This window comes from Cetorhinus maximus, chromosome 5, assembly GCF_964194155.1.
Source record: "Cetorhinus maximus chromosome 5, sCetMax3.hap1.1, whole genome shotgun sequence".
NCBI classification, from domain to species: domain Eukaryota; kingdom Metazoa; phylum Chordata; class Chondrichthyes; order Lamniformes; family Cetorhinidae; genus Cetorhinus; species Cetorhinus maximus.
The window spans coordinates 87,640,718-87,662,277 of NC_135883.1; the positions used below are offsets into that span (position 1 = coordinate 87,640,718).

Genomic DNA, 21,560 nt, shown 5'->3' on the forward strand with positions numbered 1-21,560 from the left:
TGCATGCAAAAGAGCGTGGAAATCTCCCTGAGGCATGGAGCTGCCTCAGGGAGATTAAGGAAAGTCATAAAAATTTGATAAATAAAAAATAAAAAGATTACTGACAGTGCATCCACTGTAGCTACTTCCTTTAATATCCTAGGATGCAACCCACCAGGCCCAGGGGGCTTATTGGCCTTTAGCCCCATTAGTACTTTTTCTCTAGTGATAGTTATTGTATTTATTTCCTCCCCCTCTTTTGCCCCTTGATTATTCAGTATTTTTGGAATGCTATTAATGTCTTCTACCGTGAAGACTGAAGAAAAGTATTTATTCAACTCCTCTGCCATTTCCTGGTTCTACATTATTATTTCCACAGCCTCATTCTCTAAGGGGCCTATGTTCACTTTGGCCTCTCTCTTTCTTTTTATATATTTAAAGAAGCTCTTACTGTCCATTTTTATATTACTTGCTAGTTTACCCTCAAAGTTTGTTTTCTCCCTCTTTATTTTTTTTGGTCATCTTTTGTTGCTTTTTAAAACTTTCCCAATCTTCTGGCTTACCACTAATCTTTGCCACATTGTATGTCTTTTCTTTTAATTTGATACTATACTTAACTTCCTTGGTTAACCATGGTTGGTTTATCCCCTTCCTTGAATCATTCTTCCTCGCTGGGATATATCTTTGTTGTGAGCCATGAGTTATTTTCTTAAACATCTTCCATTGTTCATCAACCATTTTTTCTGCTAAAATCCTATCCCAGTCCACTCCAGCCAACTTTGTCATCATTCCTTTGTAATTACCCTTATTTAAGTTTGGCACAGTTGTTTCTGACCTAAGTTTTTCACTCTCAAACTGAAAACTAAATTCTACCATGTTATGGTCACTGTTTCCTAGGTATTCTTTTACTCTGAGATAATTTATTAAACCTGCCTCATTACACATTACCAGATCCAAAATAACCTGATCCCTGGTTGGATGCAAAATGTTCTAGGAAACTTTCCCGAATATACTCTATGAATTCTTGCTCATGGCTACCACTGCCAATTTGACTTTTTGCACATCCTATTGTCACTATATGGTTCATTGGTTCTGTACCTTGTATTGTGGGTGAAAGGGCATGAAACCCCCATACTTTGGCATGAGGAGCATGAGTGGCCATAGGTGATTGGGAGACTTACATTGGAATAAGGTATATGAGGGGCCATAGGGGAAGGGTGGGTGGGGCATACCTTGGCATGGGGAAATAAGGAGCCTTTGAGGTGGGGTGCAGTGCATGAAGTGGCTTGATTGGGACATGAGGAGTATATGGGGTGGTGGTGGCGGGGGTGGTGGTGGGGGGGGTGGCATGGTTGTGGGGGGGGGGTGGGTGTGCACTGAGGGCTGTAGGGCCTTTCTGTTTTTATTATAACTGGGGCAAAATCCCGCAGCACCAAAATGAACCTTTTAAACAACCCTCCTCTGCATCCGATAGCCCCTGTGGCTGGTTCCAATCTTTTTCCCACGTCAGTTGGCCCAACTGTAGCTCCCAATCACCTCTCCACAATGAAAAACCCAGTCCTTGCCGGGACTTTCTCCTGAGTTGGGTGAAGTCAAGAATTATCCCAACTCCAGTTGCCTACCTTGAGGATGAAATTCCAACCCATGATGTCAAACAGAGTAGTTGAGATGAATGGCAAAGATGCATTTAAGGAGAAGCTAAATTACATGGAAGAGAAAGGAATAGAAAAGATCATGCTGACAGAGTGAGATAAAGTAAGATGGGAGGAGACTTATGCCCTAATCATCAGCAAACTCAAGTTGGTCAAGTGACCTGCTTTGTGCTTATGTTAGTCTATGAACTGATTGATAGAAAAAAAAAGTGGACAGGATTTAAAATAATTGGACCTTACATTTGATTGTGTTTGATGGGCAGCAGTCAAATGTTGGATGCTTTAATTTTTACTTTGGCTGATTTCATCCAAAATAAATGCAAAAAAACAGAAATGACAGAAAATCAGCCAGTTATGAAGCTGCTATTGTTCATTTCACACGTCTCCAGTAGCACGATAGAAATATTAATGTCATAAACAGTGAATGTCGGATTATTCATCTGTGGAATGACCAAAGCTCAATGAAAAGTGTCAAATAAAGATTTTGTAAAGCCAGAATAACAGACTTGATACATGGAGTGATTGTAATACCCTGACCTGAACTGACTCTTACTGACAGCTCTGACTCTACCTGATTCTGCTGGTAATTCTAAAATGAACAGAATCTTGCTGACAGGCCACATACTCAAACAAGTTAACAAACTTACAATTCATAAAGCCAACTACTCTTAATATGAACAGAATAACATAAGTGGTGATTGATTTCTGACTCATTTTAAAAAAAATGAATGAAACCAACCGTATAATGTCACATGTTCATTTATTTTGTGTATATGACAGAGAAGGAGATCATTTGGCCTATTGTATCTATACCAACTCAGTGCAAAGAGCTGTAAGGACATAAAAATATGAGAACAGAGTAGTAGTAGGCCATCTGGCATCTCAAGCCTCATCTGTCGCCATTCAGTGAGATCATGGTTTATCATCTACATTAACTCCACTTTCCAGTCCTATCACCATAACCCTTAGTCGCATATCTCAACCTATTTTATTTTATTTTTCTAATATAGTAAAAGCTATTATGGATTTTGTTCCCTGGTATAACACTCTATGATTTAACAACCCTTTGCATAAAACAATCCAACTAAGCTTTTCTTTCATTCTTCAAATGATGATCTTAAACATATCCCTGCCTGCCAGTTATGTAGTCACTGACCAGCAGAAATAATTTTGCTCTATATATGTTATCAAAACAACACAATTTTCACCTCTATCATGTCTCTCCTTAATCTTTCCTACTGTAGTGAAAAGAGCCACAGTTTCTTCAGCTTCTCCTTCCAACAAAAACCTTTCATTCCAGGTATCAATTTTTTACAATTGCTGTGCACATTTTTCAGTGGTTGCAAAATTTGACTGTGAAAGGAAGACAGGAGCTGCCATCTCCATAAGGTATAAGCACATTTTACAGAATTCCTATGTGCTCCAGAGGAGCGGATGCGCTCTCCTGTGGTCCATGAAAGAAGCCTTCAGCTTCCTCTCCACTGATGTGACTGTTCCCACCTCAGCAAGGCCTCTCCCCACTCCACGACCCCCCCTCCAAAATTAATTTGGTTTTATATTCTCTGCCTGTATTTACAAACCCAATTAGCTCATATTTTTTGACTACAATCCCAACTTGCCCTGTTACCTTCAAGGATTAGTATATATGGAGATATCTGCACTTGCTCATCTACATTTTTCAAAATCATGCCATTGTGTCCTGTCTTTCCAAGTTAGCCCTCCAAAATGCATCACTTTATGCTTCTGCATCATGATCTCCATGCTTTTGTCCATTTAACCAGAAGTTGGAAAAGTTAGGACTGTTATTCCTGGAATAAAAAGGTCATCCTAATGTGTACAACTGTCTTCATCACTATCTATTACATTGCTAAGTTTTGTATCATCTGTGAATTTTATAATGTTGCTCCATACACTGTTAAGAAAGTAAGCCATATGTGTATTTGTGTTTGTTAGGAATAAGCTGTAGCTTTGTGTTTAAGTTTAGCTTATCTGCTTTATTTGTGGGTTAAAATGGTGGAACCTGAGTCTAGTTTCATTCAGAGTTTTTTTGCTGGGAGAATGTTGTCTGCAAGCCTGTGGGTTTGTTTGTATATCTGAAATTTAATGAGGTTTTACAATCCTTGAAGTGGTTAGGGAAGTTAAAACAAAGTTGGGAACACATTGCTGTTGCAAGCAACAGGAGACCCACAGAGACAGAGAGAAACATAAAAGCAGTTTGATTTCAGCTGGTGATTATGCTGTAAGGTAAAGGGAGAAGTTTAAGTCTCTCTCTAGGTGGACATACTACAGTGAATGTCGAGTGAGTTCTGGACCTCAAGAGAGATACCAAGTTGTCAGCCGTCTGCTGGGAGATGGAAGTGCAGGGAGCAGGTCCTAAAAGCAAAGGAGAAAGGTCCCAAGAAAACCTTTAAGTTAAATCAAAGGAACAAGGACAGGGAATCTGGAACAGATCCTGTTCAATGGAATGGAAAGTAAGGAGCAGAGAAAAAGGCTCCGAGTTGAAGAAAGAATCAAGGCAAGGTGGGCTTGTGAGAAGCCAGATGATCCAAGGAGACAGCCAAGGGTTGGTGACCCCTTACTATGGGCATGTGAAGCAGTGGTGTTCTGTTGGCAGGGCTGAGTACCTGGAAGAGTGTGCGTGGAAAGCGAAGCTTGAATGTAATTGCAATCCAGGGGAAAGGAACATCGGAAGGAAAGATTGAAACCCTGGAGGTGGACCCTTGTAGAAGGCATCCAAGAGAAAGCGTCATTTGGGAGAAGATTCCAAAACCAGTTCTTTGAGAGTGGGTATTAGAAACCCTCGTGTGAAAGACGGAGTTCAGTGAGACTGGTGGGCTCACAGTGTGACAAGCATCTGGGGGTAGTTGAGGAGAGATCCATAGCATCTGTTTGGGGTGACACCTGTCACTTGGTTTCAGAGTGTGGTGTGTCTGACCAGAAGTCGCCAATTGGTTTACATGGACCTCGTACTTACTGTGAACACTAGAGTATAAGATAGCTTTTTTAACTTGTGTTATTCTTACAAATCTGTATATATCTGTAAAGGTATAGTTGTGGGTGAAGGAGTAATGTAATATAGTTCATCTTTTCTTGTTTAATAAATGTTTTATCCTTTTGTTAAAAGTTCATCAGCTGACTCTGTTCAATAGCCGCCCTCCACATTTCTAAACAAAAAAATAAAAATTAGGATCTATCAATCTGGGTTCCACCCTGGGATCTGACTTGTCCAGTAGCAACATCTGCTGCGATCTTAACAACATCCAAGTCTAGATAGTTTGTAAAAATTGAAAAGAGCCATGAACCCAAAACTGAACCTAGAAAAAGCTCCCAGTCTGAAAAACATCCATCCATCACCACCCTCTGCTTCTTGTCACTGAGCCAATGGTGCATCCATATTGCCATTTTCCCCTCAGATCTATGGGCTTCCACCTTCTAAACAAGCCTCCTGAGTGGCACTTTGTTAAACTCCTTCTGAAAATCTAGATAGACATCTACTGCAACAGGTTGATCAAACTTCTCAGCTACCTCATCAAAGTTAGTCAGACAATCCATACTGACTTGCTTTGACTAACCCGTGCTTTTCCAAATAAAAGTATTTTACCCTCATAATGGTTTCAAATAACTTGCACACCATCAAATTTAGGCTGACTGGCTTGTAGTCTGATTTATCCATTTCCCTTTGGCCCCGTCCACCAATCTGGAACTGGAGGCAACTCCAACTTGACTGGTCCTGGGAAGCCAGACTGCACTTTACATACGTCAGACAGTGAACAGCCTGCTGTAGGAACTTCTGTCACTTTAAGAAACGAGGTCCCGTCACCAAGAGTTTCTGGCCAATCGGACAGCCAGCAGTTCTTCAGTTCCAATTACGCCATGGTGGGCAGTGTCCACTGCTAGAACTGAAGCTAACTAGGGCCAGCCACATAGAGGATGCCCTAGAATGGCAGGCCCCTGGTGGGAGGGGGATGATGGTGGTGGCATGTTTGTGAAGGCAGGAGGGAGCCTTCCAGCAGGGATTGCTTTTGCCACAAGGGTAGGTCTCCAAGGGTCACAGGGTTCCCGATTAGGAAGGACCCCCTATGTTGAGCCCACAAAGAGGCTGCCAGTATATACTGGAAAAATACCAGCAGCGGTGGTAACAGTCCCTTATCTGGTGGGGAACGCCATCTGTTCTCTGGGGGCACCTGACAGAATCAAATGCCCTTCAGGGACTTTCCCATCACTGCTGGTATTTTACCAGCGCTTCTCCGACCGGTGAGCGAGACCCCAGTCAGCGGGACAGAATCCTGGCCATGGGACTGCCACCACCTACAAGATCCCCTCCAAGCTACAAACCACCATAACTTGGAACTATGTCGCCATTCCTTCACTGGCGCTGAGTCAAAATCCTGAAACTCATTTCTAACAGGACTGTGGATGCAGCAGTTCAAAAAGGCAGATCATTACCATCTTCTCAAGGGCAAATAGCGATGGGCAATAAATGCTGGCCTTGCCAGTGTTGCTCACAATCACAAAATAATTTTTAACAAGCACACAAATTGATATCTATCATTCTAAAACTAAATGGGAACTTTCTGAACAACAGTGGAAAACATACAATTGAATGAGACAAATTAACAAACTAAAACTAACTAATACCTATCAATCTGCTCCCTTCATAGCACTGGTGTCACTCTTGAATTTCTTTCTGAGCATTCCACGATCAGCTCACATTCTGTGAGTTTCGAGGGAGCATTTTTACTGAGTCTCTGTTATCAATTCTCCCACACTCACTGACGCTCTGGTGCCAGTTCTCCTGCTCTCTTCACTCTCACTGAATCTCTGATGTCAGTTGTCCCACTCTCTCTGCTCTCACTAACTGTCTGCCACCAGTTCTCCCACTTTTATCTGTTGGCCTCTCACCCTGTTTCCCCTCAGGATAGGTCTCTCCACTTTCCAATCTTATTTGCCAATTTTTCTTTCTAGTGCATCTTTTTTATCTCATGGCTGACAGCCAGCTTGATAACTGTTGTGAAGGATGCATGAAAATTTGCACCAGTTAGAAAATTATACAGTGCATGATCAAAAAGAATCAAATAAATCAAAATCTGGCTCCTATGCAAGTATTTTGTTGTTGAAATAAAATAAAAGGACTTAAACATCTGGTCAGGGCTGGAGAGGAACTTACAGTGGGAGCTAGAGAATCCAGTTGTCGTGGTCAGCATAGGTACCAACGACATAGGTAGAACTAGGAAAGAGGTGCTGTGTAAAGAGCATGGGGAGCTAGGCACTAAATTGAAAAGCAGAACCTCAAAGGTAATAATCTCTGGGTTATTACCTGAGCCACGTGCAAATTGGCAAATGGCAAATAAGATTAGAGAAGTGAATGCATGGCTCAAAGACTGGTGTGGGAGAAGTGGATTCCGGTTAGTGGGGCACTGTCGACGGTGTTGCAGAAAATGGGTCCTGTGCCATTGGAATGCTCTATGCCTGAACCGTTCAGGGACTGGTGTTCTAGTGAGCCACATAATTAAGGAAGTATAGAGGGTTTTAAATTAAATAGTGGGGGCAAGTGATCAAATTTGGGAATATGTAATAAACCAAAGAGTTGTTACAAGGCAATAGAGAAAGGTACTAATACGGGAAATGATAAACAGAATGTGACAGGAAGGAATAGAGAATACAAATCTAAGCGTAAAATAGCAGTTAAGGGTAGAGGTTACAAAAATAATAAAAGGGCAAAACTAAAGGCTCCATATCTGAATGCATGTGGCATTCAAAACAAAACAGATGAACTGATAGCACAAATAGAAATAAATAAATACAATCTGATAGCCATTACAGAGATATGGTTGCAGAATGACATAAATTGGGACCTGAATATTGAAGGGTACATGACTTTTAGGACGGACAGGAAACTAGGAAAAAGTGGAGGGGTGGCTCTGCTAATTAATGATGGCATTAATGGAATAGAGAGGGATGACCTAAATTCAGGAAACCAAGATGTAGAAGTGATGTGGATTGAGGAGATTAGATTGAGATTAGAAAAGATAAAGGAGTTACTTGTAGGAGTGATGTACTTGTAACTACATGGTAGGACAGAGTATAAAGGAAAAGATAATGGGAGCTTATCAGAAGGGTACAGCAATAATCATGGAGGATTTTAAAATACATATACACTGGGAAAATCAGATGGGCAGAGGTACCCTAGATAAGGAGTTCATATTTTGTTTTTGGGATAGTTTCTTTGAACAGCACGCTCTGGAGCCAACCAGAGAGCAGGCCATACTAGGCCTGATATTGTACAACAAGATAGGATTAATTGAAAACCTCATATTAAAGCCCCCCCTGGGTAGCAGCGATCATAATTTGATTGAATTTTACATTCAGTTTGAGGGAGAGAAGTGTGAGTCCAAGACTAGCATCTTAAACTTAGATAAGGGCAGTTATGTGGGAATGAAAGCAGAGCTAGCTAAAGTGAACTGGCAAATGAGGTTAAGGGAGAGGTCAATGGAGATGCAGTGGCAGACATTTAAAGGAACATTTCAGAATACACAGAATAGATACATTCCATTGAGAAAGAAAAATTTCAAGACGAGGAACATCCATCTGTGGTTAACTAAAAAAGTTAAAGATAGTGTCAAACTTAAAGAAAAAGCATGTAATGGTGCAAAGACAGGTGGCAGGTCAGAATATTGGACAGAATATAAAGAATGGCAAAGAATGGCAAAAAGATTATGAAGGAGGGAAAAATTCAAGCATGAAAGAAAGCTAGCTTGGAAGAAAAAGATGGGATAGTAAGTGTTTCTATAAATACTTAAATCAGAAAAGAGTTAACAAAGTGAGTGCTGGTCCAATAGAAAGTGAGTCTGGGGAATTAATAATGGAAAATAAGGAGAAAGCAGATGAATTGAACATGTATTTTGCATCAGTCTTCACTATAGAGGATACAAATAACATTCCCAGGAATCGCTGTTGTTCAGGAATTGGAAGGGGGGAGGAAGTCAGAAAATTACAATCACCAGGGAAGTGGTACTTAGCAAATTGTTGGAGCTCTGGGCTGACAAATCCTTGGGTCCTGATAGACTTTATCCAAGGGTCTTAAAAGAAGTGGCTAGCGAGATAGTAGACATGTTGGTTTTAATTTTCAAAATTTTCTGGATTCAGAGAAGGTGTCATTTGATTGGAAAACAGCAAATACAATTTTTTTATTCAAAATGGAGGGAGACAGAAAGCAGGAAACTACAGGCCAGTTAACTTAACATCTGTCAGAGGGAAAATTTTGGAAGCTATTATTAAAGATTTTATTGCAAAGCACTTGGAAAAATTCAAGCCAATTGGCAGAGTCAATATAGTTTTGTGAAAGGGTAATCATGTTTAACCAATTTATTGGAATTCTTTGTGCTCTGGAGAAAGGGGAACTGGTGGGTGCACTGTACTTGGATTTCCAGGAGGCATTTGATAAGGTGCCGCATCAAAGTTTATTGCAGAAAATAAAAACTGCAGTGGGTAACATATTGGCATGGATAGATGATTGGCTATCTAACAGGAAACAAAAGTAGCCATAAAGGGGTCTTTTTCTGGTAGGCAGGATGTAACGAGTGGTGTGCCACAGGGATCAGTGCTGGGGCCTCAACTTTTTACAATTTATATAAATGACTTGGATGAAGGGACAGAAGGTATGGTTGCTAAATTTACGGATGATACAAAAATAGGTAGGAAAGTAAGCTGAGAAGAGGGCATAAGGAGCCTACAAGGATCAAAGATAGGTTAAACGAGTGGGCAAAGATCTGGCAAATGGAATACAATGTGGGACATGTGAAATTGTCCATTTTGGCAGGAAGATAAAAAAGAAGCATATTATCTAAATGCTGGCAGATTGCAGAGCTCTGAATTGCAGAGGGATCTGGGTGTCCTAGTATATGAATCACAAAAGGCTAATATGCAGGTGCAGCAAATAATTAGGAAAGCTAATAGAATGTTATTGTTTATTGCGAGGGGAATTAATTACAAAAGTAGGGAGTATATGCTTCAGTTGTACAGGACACTGGTAAGACCATATCTGGAGTACTGTATGCACTATTGGTCTCCTTATTTAAGGAAGGATGTAAATGCATTAGAAGCAGTTCAGAGAAGTTTACTAGACTAATACCGGGAATTCGTGGGTTGTCTTCTGAGGAAAGGTTGGATAAGCTAGGCTTGTATCTGCTGGAGTTTAGAAGAGTAAGAGGCGACTTGATTGAAACATATAAGGTCTTGAGAGGCCTTGACAGGGTGGAGGTGAAGAGGATGTTTCCTCTTATGGGATAATCTAGAACTAGAGGTCACTGTTTTAAAATAAGGGGTGGCCCATTTAAGACAGAGATGAGAAGAAATGTTTTCTCTCAGAGGGTAGTGAATTATTGGAACTGCCTTCCTGAAAAAGCAGTGGAAGCAGAGTCTTTGAATGTTAGCAAGGCAGAGGCAGATAGGTTATTGGCAAACAAGGGGGTGAAGGGTTATTGGCGGGAGGTGTGAGGTTACAGTCAGATCAGTGTTATGATTCCAGCTGATGTTACTATTACACAAGTCAGATCCCAGGGTAGAACTTGGTTTGATAGATCCTAACTTTTTTTTTGTTTAGAAATGTGGAGGGCAGCTTCTGAACAGAGTCACAGGAGTCAGCTGATGAACTTTAAAACATTTATTAAAGAAGAAAAGATGAGCTACATTACAATACTCCTTCACCCATGCCTATACCTTTACAAACATATTCAGATTCATAAGGATAACACAACTACGAAAGATACCCCATACTCTAATGTTCACAGTAAATACACAGTCCATGTACACCAATGGGTGACCTATGGTTAGACATACCACACTTTGAAACCAAGTGACAGATGCCATCCCAGACAGATGCTATGGATCTCTCATCAATTCTCCCCAGACGCTTGTCACACCATGAGCCAACTGATCTCACTGAACTCCATCATTCACACGAGGGTTTCCAATCTCCACTCTTGAAGAACTGGTTTTGGAATCTTATCCCAAATGACAATTTCCCTTGGACACCTTTCACAAGGATCCATCTCCAAGGCTTTGAACTCTCCTTCTGATGTTCCTCTCCCCTGGGTCTCCACATGCTTTCAAGCTTCACCTTCCATGCACTCTCTCTCAGGTACTCAGCCATGCCAACAGAACATCACTGCTTCACCAATCTTTGGTTGTCTCCATGTATCTTCTAGCTTCTCGCAAGCCTATTTTGCTTTAAGTCTGCATCCTGCAGCTTTGTCTCTTTAAACTTGGAGCCTTCCTCGGCTCCTCACTGTTAACTTCAGTTCACAGGACCTTTTCCAGATTCCTGTTCTTTTCCTTTGACTAGAAGGTCCTCTTGGGACACCCTTTCTTCTGTCCTTTGGGGAAATCTGCTTCCTGCCGCTTCCTCCTGTCCAGCTTCTCCTAGCTCCTTCTTCCAACTGAACTGAAACTGTTTTCTTCACCTTAGAGCATAATCACCAACTGAACCCAAACTGCTTTCTGTTTTTCCTGTTTCTGTGGACTCCTTGTTGCTAGGCAACAGCATAGTTTTTTCCTACTTCAACAGTCATAAAACCTCATCAGAATGTAGGTGTACAAACAAACATATGGGCTTGCAGGCAACATTCTTTAAAGTGAAACTAGATCCACAAATAAAACCTATAGCTTGCATAAACTTAAAGCTAAAACTTAAACTTAAAGCTATAGCTTATTCCTAACACCCACAAATGCAAATACAACTTACTTAAACTATATCTAGTTCCTAATATCAGCCATGATTTTGTTGAATGGTAGAACAGGCTTGAAGGGCCAAGTGGCTTACTCCTGCTCCTAACCCATATATTCGTATGTTCATATGAGTATGAAAGGTCAAACAGCCAGAGGGTTCTTTTTGTAATGTAAGAAAGGATTCTCACCAGTATTGTCCCTAGTGGCCAGTCAAGTCAATCAAACCGGGGATTGTTCTCGTCTGAAGACAAGTCAATCCTAGAATCTGAGCTCATGGTTTCTCACTGGGAACCTGCCAGGGCTCCTATTAGACCATCTGAAATAATAGAGGATTTCCTGAAGTACTGCATTTTATTTTATCACTATGTTGTCATGTCAGTGAAAAAAAACATTTACATCAGCAGTGGTAAACACCAAAGATCAATTTTTCACACATACAGATTATTTGTGGATTATATTAATCTAAAAATTAGTTAACAAGAAGTGAAAGAAAAAGTAAATTTATACTTATTAAGATCTCCCTATTACTATCTTCCCCTCTTCAAAAATCTCAAAATTGATCCCTCTGGGCACCTCCCCTAACTATTCTATTTCTTTGCCATGATTTGCCTTGGGTTGGCTTCTACATTAAAAGTGTTATATAAATTGTTGTTCAAGGCTAAAATAATTGCATAGAATTACATAATTACAAAAGGTTAGAATTTAAATCCAAATTTTAGTTAGTGATCCTACGAAAGGTTAAGGTTTGAAGTATCACCACAGCAATGGGTAGTTCTGAAGAATATAGTGCATGGGTTCAATGGTCATTTCTAAGTAACTCCGAATGCATCAAGTGGGTGGCCCGGAAATACATCAGCAATTTGACATGATGAAGCAACAGTGCATCAATGAGCTCAGTTTGCCATCTTTGGTGCTTGTAAATGAGTTTTTCTACAAGTGCTTTCCCAACTGAATAAGTAGCATCAGTAGATACTACAGATTACTACTGACAATTCTTATGCTACCATTGACCACCACAGTGCAAACCCTTATCTTACCAGATGGAAGGCTGCCACCGGTCGATGAATACACAACCAACTACTGAATTGCAAGGGAGTCAAAAAGCCTACTTTCTTCATCAACAACAAATCCTGATGAACCTAGATCAGTACGAAATGTCTCCTTTACTGCTGTTGCTATGAGATCATTGCTTTCAAAGCTACTGCCTATGTCCCATGAACAGGGCTTCAACAATTTGACAAAACTGGCACTGACAGTAATCACCACACATGGAACTGTTGTAAGATATTGCCTCACAATGTCTACTGGGTTGTGAGAACAAGGAATACTGGGCATTTATGAAGTCTGAGAATCTCTCCATTGTAGCTCCTTATAACCGTTCTCTAAGTGAACTGAAATTGGCCGTGACAAATCTTGAACCAGCTGTTCCTTCAGAAACCACACCATATAGCTGCTACTGGTGTTGTCACATGCTCCATTGCAGATGGCAGAAAGCAGTTGGTTCAGCCTAGCCATATTTTCTTCTTATACAATGTTTCTAGAGGCAAATGACTGCCTAGTACAGGCTTGGGGTGTAAGTAAAACTGGAGGTTAGCAGATTAACCACGCATTATACTCCGCACGCAAAAGGAAAATAATGTGTGGTGTATAATGAGCAGCTGATCCAATACCACCAGTTTTAATCCCCATAAAGTCACAAGTTCCACCCCTAGTGTGAAAAATAAAAAGAGACACAACTTGACCCGCATCTGCCTTCAAACTGTCGATTCTCTGGTTTTAATGGAGCCATAACAGCAGGTCAGATGATTAACCTGCTCTCAGGAGGCAGATCAGTTGCTAAAGTATTTTAAGGAGACTATATGCCTCCATTTTAAGTAAAGTTTAATTTTTAGGGTCTGTGTGTCAGCAGCTGAGAGGGAGTAAGTGCTTTTGCAGCACTGTTTGGGGGCCGGGAGAACCATAAGGACCAGGAGTGTTTCTTGCCAACCCACCCCGCACCACCCCCACTGCTGCCCCTCACATTGCACTCTTTTATCATTCACATTTACACCCTATGTACACTATGTAACATCTTCTGGAATTTCTGTCAGGTTATCTGAGTAATTGGCACCCCATTTACTCTCTCAGTAGCATATTTCCACACTATTGTCTCTTTAGCACATTGGAGTTGACTTCTCCCATTGAAAAATCTGTTTGCAACAGTCCATTACAGAGTTTACCAGCACAACCAAGGCTTGATTAGAAAACTGAGCTTTCGTAATTTTTACTGAGTGGTTCTCCACATATATTATTTTAACTCTTTCACGGGGTGTGGGTGTCACTGGCTAGGCCAACATTTGTTGCCATATTATACAATTCTCAACTGCAATCGTGAACTTTTCAACATTTGCATAGTTTAAATGGCCCAATAGCTGATTGAGAAGCATTGAAGGTGCGGGTATATCATAAATTCCTGCTCTTTTCATTATCATCCAATTCTCAACAAACCCCATTCTCAGCAATCACCCATTTCAATAAGGACCCAATTTTTGGGTCATTAATTCAGGTGAAAATGGGAATTTCTCCTGTTTTTCAAAAACAAAGGGGAATTATTTGCCATCGTCAATAAAACACTGATTGGTAGCCATGCATAAATAAATTCTGTTAAAAAAACTGGTTTATCTGACTGACTATTGGAACGTGCTTAAGGATGATCCTGCTGGCTATAGCTGATTATTGTGGTGCTAATGGCTTCATTCAAATGCAATTTTGTTTCATTTTATAATGTTCAGATGTTCAGGGAAATATATCAAGGCAGCTAAATTCCCAGCGTCAAAGAGTGGTCTATGCCAAGAAAAATTAAGCAGTACATTTTGGTTCCCCATCCTAGAGCAACATTTTTCAGTGCAAGTGGTTTTATTTTAAATTAATCTATGCACAACTATATTTGGTGAGCTAGTTTAGCATAATGGGATATTCATAGTGACAGATGGATACATTCTTAGGGTAGATAAAAACATAGGAAGCATGAAAATAATTTGATTAGTACTTCAGTATGTTCATTCCATAAAATCGCTTCAACCTGAATTATTTCTTTCTGCAAATGCAATGTCCTTCACATACAGAGTGCCACATGTTTGTCCTAGGGAATATCCAATTATACATATGAAATATTTTGCTCTCAAAGTATAATTATAACATACAAAAGAAATGAAAATCTTGGACAACATTATATTTTCTATAAAATGCAGTGACTTGATTCACTCATTTGAATAAAACTCTTACACTGAAAATCTTTGTATGTTAACTGAACAGATAGAAAACATTTTTACCTGCAGACCCTCAATAGCCAGTCGAAGCATACTCGGGGTTAGTTTAGAGGCTTGCTTGAAAGTGAAGTTGCTCCAGTCTATGATCAAAATAAATCCATTCACTTGAAGTTCTGGGTCTTCAATCATTGCTTCCAATGATAGCAGTATGGCACGCAAAATATCTATTAATGTGTACCTGTAAACAGAGACTATGTCATTAACAATCTGAACTTTTTTAAGCAATGAGCAGCAAAGGTTTCAATCTGTTGGTCAAAGAATTGTGACAATTTTGTTAACTCTAGCATTTGGAGCTAATCTTCTCCAACATTATCAACTATCATATTCTCTGAGCAACTGAAATACCTGTTCAGCTAAAATAGTATAAAGAAAACTTTTTTGGTACACCAATTGGTTTATTCAGCTAACAACAACTTAAATTTGAAAGTGTGGTTAATGTATTGGACCAGTAATCCAGAAGTCTGGACTAACAATCACAGACCCCACATTGGCAGTTTGTGGGCTTCAATTTAGCTTGAAATGAAAAGCTAATATCAATAATGTTGATGATGGTGACCATGAAGCTATTGGATTAAAGACCCAGTGGGTTCACCAATGTTCTTCAGTGAAGGAAACCTGTGTCCTTACCTGATCTGGCCTATATGTGAGTCCAGACCCACAGCGATGTTTTTGACTCTTTACTGCCTTCTGAAATAACACTCAATTGCATCAGACTGATTCAAAAATAGCATAAGAATAAAACTGGGCAGATTGTCCCCAGCTGTAACCTAGGGACCAGATCCAATGCAGCAAAAGCACATCCAGTCCTGTTGACCCTGCAAAATCCTTCTCAATTACATCGGGGATTTGTTCCAATGTTAGGGGAGCTGTGCCATAGACTAGGCAAGCCTGGCATAGTCATATTAACAGAAACCATAGTTTTCAGCCAACATCCCATTCTCCTCCGTTACCAACCATAGGTATGTCTTGTCCCACCGTGGGACAAGTCCACCAGAGGTGGTATACAATCAGGATGGACTGGCCCTGGGAATCCTCCATATTGACTCTGGACCCCATGGAGTCTCATGGCATTAGATCAAACATGGTCAAGGAAACCTCCTGGTGATTACCACCTACCACCTTTAGGCCATCCCTCAGCTAATGACTCAGTGCTCCTCCACATTGAGCACCATTTGGAAGGTAGAAATGGCACAGAATGTGTTCTGCTGAGGTCCTACACCAAGAGTGGCTCAATAGTACAACTGTTGACTGAGTCCTGAAGACATAGCTGTCAGATTGGTCTTGCAGAAGTTGAAGCGAGAATCAATATGAGGTAAAAACCTACTTGACCTCACCCTTGTCAATCTACCTGTCACAGATGCACCAGTCCATGACAGTATTAATTGAAGTAACTAGTGCACAGTCCTTGTGGAACCGAAGTCCCATCTTCACATTGAGGCCACCCTCCATCATTTTGTTTGGCAATGTGATTGTGTTACATGGGAAAGATTCAGAACAGGTCCAGCAGCTAAAAACAGGATAGCCATGAAGCATTTTGGGTCCTGAGGAGCAGAATTCTATTCCATCACAACATGACCCAGCATATCCCTAACTCTACCATTACCATCAAACCAGGAATTCAACCTTCAATAAGGAATGTCGAAGAGCATGCTATGAGCAATGCCTTTTGGGTAAATAGGTTTTTCCTGAATTTCCTATTGAATTTATTGATAGCTATCTTATATTAATGCCCACTAGTATTACTTTCCCCCTTTATGTGGAAACATCATCTCTAAACTACCCTAGTAGTTAATTTTGAAGATTTCTATCAGGTCTATAGAGGGGGGGGAAAGCCTGTTCTGTCATTACTGATAAATATATCCCTTCAGTTCTGGTATCATTCTTGTGAGCCTTTTCTTACACCTTCTCCAATACCTCTATATCTTTTTACAATATGGACCAGAATTGCGCACAGTTCTAAATGTGGCCTAACCAAGTTTTGATGCAAGTGTAACTTAAGTTCCCTGCTTTTTAACTTACTAGGTGTAAATAAATAAGTAGGCCAAATATAGGCTGATAGATTTGGGCTGAGAAAGCAAATGCGATTTGATGAGGTCAAATGCAAGACGATGAGACTGTGAGAAGCAAAGAAATCAAGGAAATATAAGACAAGTGTAATTTAGGAGAGTAACCTAAAGATGCTGATGGGTATTCATTGGTAGCATCAGCAAAGAGTGCCATATTAAAGAAGCAAATAAGGTGTTAGGATGTGCAACCAGAGGAATAAAACTTAAGGCCTTGAAGATGATAAAACAATGTTTTTTTCCTTAACTGGAGTAGTTAACACAATTTTTGTTACTAAGAATGAAAAATAATAAGGCATTTTAATTTACCTGCATAACATAGAAGGTAGCAAATGCATAGAACAAATTGCGAAGGATACAATGGAGGAAAATAGTAACAACAAATTCAAAACAAAATTGGATGTTTTTTTAAGTGGCAGAAGGAATTGAATGTTATGTAATAAATATAGTAATGTATAATATTTTTTGATCTCTGGTGCCAGTCAGGTGACCTGCAACAATTGCTCCAAGTTCAGTGGTGTTTCAATGTCCCTATATTGTATACATCATCCATTCTTAGTAAATTTTACCTTTCAAATGAGATTACAATGCTGTAGAAATTTTCAAATTCAAACATGGGCCTGCAAGCTATGGCGCTGTAACTGGCATAAACATGCTTTTTACAGCAGTCAAGATGGATAGAGATTGTTCATACCCTACAGTCCTTGTTTGTTGATTTGCAAATGTTAATAAATTAAAGATTACAAAAGTTTCCAAATCCTGTTAAAGGCACCTATAGCATCAATGCATGGCTCCACTGCAGTATCATGGCAGCATTGAATTGTATGGTCTCACATACAAAATTATTAAACTGCATATATTTTTTTAATAAAAAAATCATGAAGCGACAAATGCTGGGTACATTAAGACGGCTTTTATATATTTAAATGTTGAATGAATATCTATGTAACTATGTTTCACTTACAGCCTGAGAAATAACACCCTTCTGAAAATGTAGTGGTCAGTACTGTTACATTGATGTAATGCAGCTGGATAATGTTGCCATTAAAGGTAGTTTGTGAAATATGTCACCAGCCAAGTTCCATGGCAGATGATGGAATAGGGGAGGCAAGAAACAGATGACTACAAGTCTCCTGATGTTTCTGCTCTGATTAATATTATATTCTTAACATATCACCAACAACCTCCTATCCTGCTCAAGAACATTTATTGTGTACTTGACCATTGATCTGATTGATGCTCACTATAAATTGCTGTAAAGACCTGTAATCAAATAATATGAATTTAAAAAGCTTTGGTCTTTTTCACTTCAAAATTAAAATTAATGTGTAAGTGACCATTCAAATGAGGCAAATATTTTCAATGTTTCCCCATTAGAGACTGAACTGTTACCAGCTAAAATGTCGTCAAGAAATGTTTGGCTCCCCATTGTTTTGGGGGAAGTCATCCTTGGGATCCTTTCACTGGTTCTCTCCCCCCACCCCCCATCCCCCATACACACCACCCCCCCCCCCCCCCCCCCACCACCACCACTCAGGTGTGAAACAAAATCCTGAACTTTGGCTTACAGGAAAATACATCATCATCAGTATTCATTTGATAACGTTTAACACCGCTAGAACACAGTCACCGGGCAAGTGTTCAATGTATGGTGATGGTGAGGATTGGCACTGGCTTGATGATGTCATGTCACAAAGGCATCTAATTATTTCGTGTCTTTGATTTTAAAATCAATCAATAACATTCGCCTTGACACACCTCTGCTGTGTTGTATTTGCCACCACATTAAAGCACTCTGTCATTAATCGGTTGGGTTCAGGAATACATTCAGTTTATTTTTTATATAATTGCGATCTCGGGTTTTTTTTAAACTAAGGATTTTTCAGGTTGTTTTATTTTTATACAGCACTATTTCAAGGATGGTTACATCCATTTGATGCTCCGTTTTGCCTTATGCAATTCGATGGGATATAGGCCAGATGTAGCCGGGATACGTGCTTGTACAAAAACCTAACATTAGGGAAAGAATGTTTTTTATTTGTCATTCAAGCTAAATTCGAATTGGGTCAGACACAACAATGCTCGTTTGAGGCTGATCAGATGCTTTTATTCAGACTTGTACCTGCTCTGGTCCCAGTTGGAAGCGAAGAGGACCAAGATTTTTCTGCCATAATGATCCAGGTTAGAAAGCACTCCAGGGAAGCCATCCTTCAGCGCCTGTTTGATTCCTGGGTCGGTGGCTTTGAAGTTCTTGAACATGTCCAGGTTCTGCTGACGATACTCAAAATACTGAGCCAGCAGGCGGAAAGCCTCGAAATGGTTAAACTTTCGGGCTCTTAGAAACCTTAAGATGAAAGCATCGTCAGTCCGCAGGAAGCCTATGTCGGGCCGGGTGATAATCATATCTCTTACTTCCTGGATGTCCTGATGTAAGGTGTCTGGATTTTCATTCAGCTCCAGTTTAGCTTTCTCCAGAGTTTCTGGAGACAGCCCCGCTTGCAAATGAGTCATTGTTCTCCTTTTGCCTTTGTATTGTGGACAGGGTGTATCTTTACTGATCCGGGCAGCGAACGGGGACCCAGTCTGCCTTTTAGCTTCCGATGATCATTCTGGCTGCCGTTTTGTTTTAGAAACGTGTGAATCCAGTAATTCAATCGAAATGTCAAAAGCGTCCTGGGTTCGATAGTAGTCGCGTTAACCCAAGGTTAAAAACCTCAGGCGCAATCCCACGCATATGGTGTATATATACTGTATGTATCTCAGATCAATACAACAGCCACCAAATTGCAGAATACAGTTCCTACCATGGTCCAGGCAATGCGGCACCCTGCAGCAAGAGTCATCTCAATTCTCAGCAACTATTTTATTACAAGCTGTTCTCACGGTGGCTTTTAAAGCTTCACGTCGACTTTCAGCAGTTCCACTCGGACTGTACATCTCCTTCACCCGTGTGCATGTGTCTGAGTGTGTGTGTGTGTGTTGGAGGGGAGGAGGGGGGTGGGGGGTGTTGTTTTGTTTCAATGACTCGGCGCCCTGCTGCTGCGTCCTATCAGGTTTACGTCAGTCCTGGAGGTGGTGGTGAAAGTGACTCGATGTAATTTCACGGAGAGCTGGGCGTACAATGGCTGGAGAGAGCGAAAGCGAGCTGGATCAGATGCTCACCACCTGCTCTGGTCGCCACCAGCCCGTTGCTTATCTCATTTATTATTTAAAGCAAAAGGGCTCCTCTCGTCCTCTTATTGTCTCTCCAGTATATTCAGGGCAGGAAGAAACGATGAACTCCCAACTCATATTGGAAAATGCATCGGCGGTTTAATGACAGGGTGACCTTTCGTGGGTAGTAAAGCCTTTATTATTATTTATATCGATTAGTTTGTTAGTGCATACTGATCTGTGCTCAAAAATAGGTCTCACTGCTCCCCCTCCCCTTCACTTAAATACCTGGTTTCTCTTAAAGAACATGGGAAATGTATCGGTTATTTTAGGGATCATTTTCAAACGTTTTATATGGATTTTAAGGACTCTATTTATATTGTTACGAGAGAAAAGACACGCTCTAATGAACATATTATTTCCATTCAGACCTATATATCTTACACAGAACAGGTGCCCCTCCCGATAAATGAAGCAGAAATACACCTCCAGCAGCATTTCGTGTTATCACGTGCTTTTTGTATTAACATTGCGGACCTTTTGCCTGTAATTAGCAATGGAACTCGTCACAATTCGAATAAAACCACGGGAATGAAATTGGAGTTGGAACATTCCCAACAGTTGATTCCTGCTGATAAAAAGAGCCTGCGCTCAGTGCGGGTACCCGAGCTGGTATTGGGCTGTACCACAAGGGAATGAGTGAAGCCGCTGTCGTGAGCTTGCAGCTGGATCACGTCAACTCGATTTACATTAAACCGACACATAAAATACTCCTATAATCCTCATTTGAACACACATCAATATGAGATAACATTGAGCTCCGACTACACACTGCTACACCTATCAGAAACTGAGTGTGATTTTGGTACAGTGGCTTCCATTTCTCATGACGGTGATAAAGCAATTAACTGGGCTGCTCTTCGAAAGGGCCTGCGTAGACTCGATGGGCCGAATGGTCTCCTGTGCTGTACTACACAATGATTCTCTGAAATGTTCAACATTACAAAACAGTTATGGATGAGAAAGGGCCAATCACCTGGTCTCTCTTCATCCACAGATCCAGATAGTTTTTATAGTCCCTCCATTTCAGCATCGAATTATTTCTTTAAAAGGTTTCAGGCTGCACAACTCTACTACTCTGTCTGGATGTTCTTTCCAAGTGTTGGTCACTCTTTGTGAAAAGAAAACATTCCTGACATCTAAGTTAACCTTTTCCAAGTGTAAATATATGGCCCCCTGTTCAACTTTCACTGTTTAACTCGATGTAGTGCTCCACATTTACTTTTTCCATTGTTTTATGTATCTTACAATCCTTTTCAGAATCACCTTTAAGATGCCTCTTTTCTAGGCTGAACAACCAAAGCTCCCCCAACCTTGTGGCTCCTCTCCTCAGAAATTAAACAGTACAAAATACACAGCAAAGCCTGTACACAAGTTAGGAGTATGATGGAATACTCCCTACTTGCTTGGTTGAGTGCAGCTCCCACAACACTCAAGAAGCTTGACACCATCCAGGACAAAGCAGACCGCTTGATTGGCACCACATACACATACATTCGCTCCCTCCACCACCAACACACAGTAGCAGCAGTGTGTACCATCTACAAGATGCACTGCAGGAATTCACCAAGGCTCCTTAAACTGCACCTTCCAAACCCGCAACCACTATCATCTAGAAG

The 21,560-nt window shown here is 40.5% G+C and overlaps 1 protein-coding gene across 1 annotated transcript in view; it reads right to left on the reverse strand.

The window, feature by feature from the left end:
* clvs2 (clavesin 2) overlaps positions 1-19,587 on the reverse strand; it is a 90,015-nt gene extending 70,428 nt beyond the window's left edge. The window contains exons 1-2 of the mRNA XM_078542175.1: positions 18,851-19,587; positions 14,669-14,843 (exon numbers count right to left, since the gene is read on the reverse strand). Coding sequence (XP_078398301.1) covers positions 14,669-14,843; positions 18,851-19,239 — 564 coding nt within the window. The 5' untranslated portion in view covers positions 19,240-19,587. The remainder of the gene's footprint in view (positions 1-14,668; positions 14,844-18,850) is intronic.
* Positions 19,588-21,560: the final 1,973 nt, after the last annotated feature.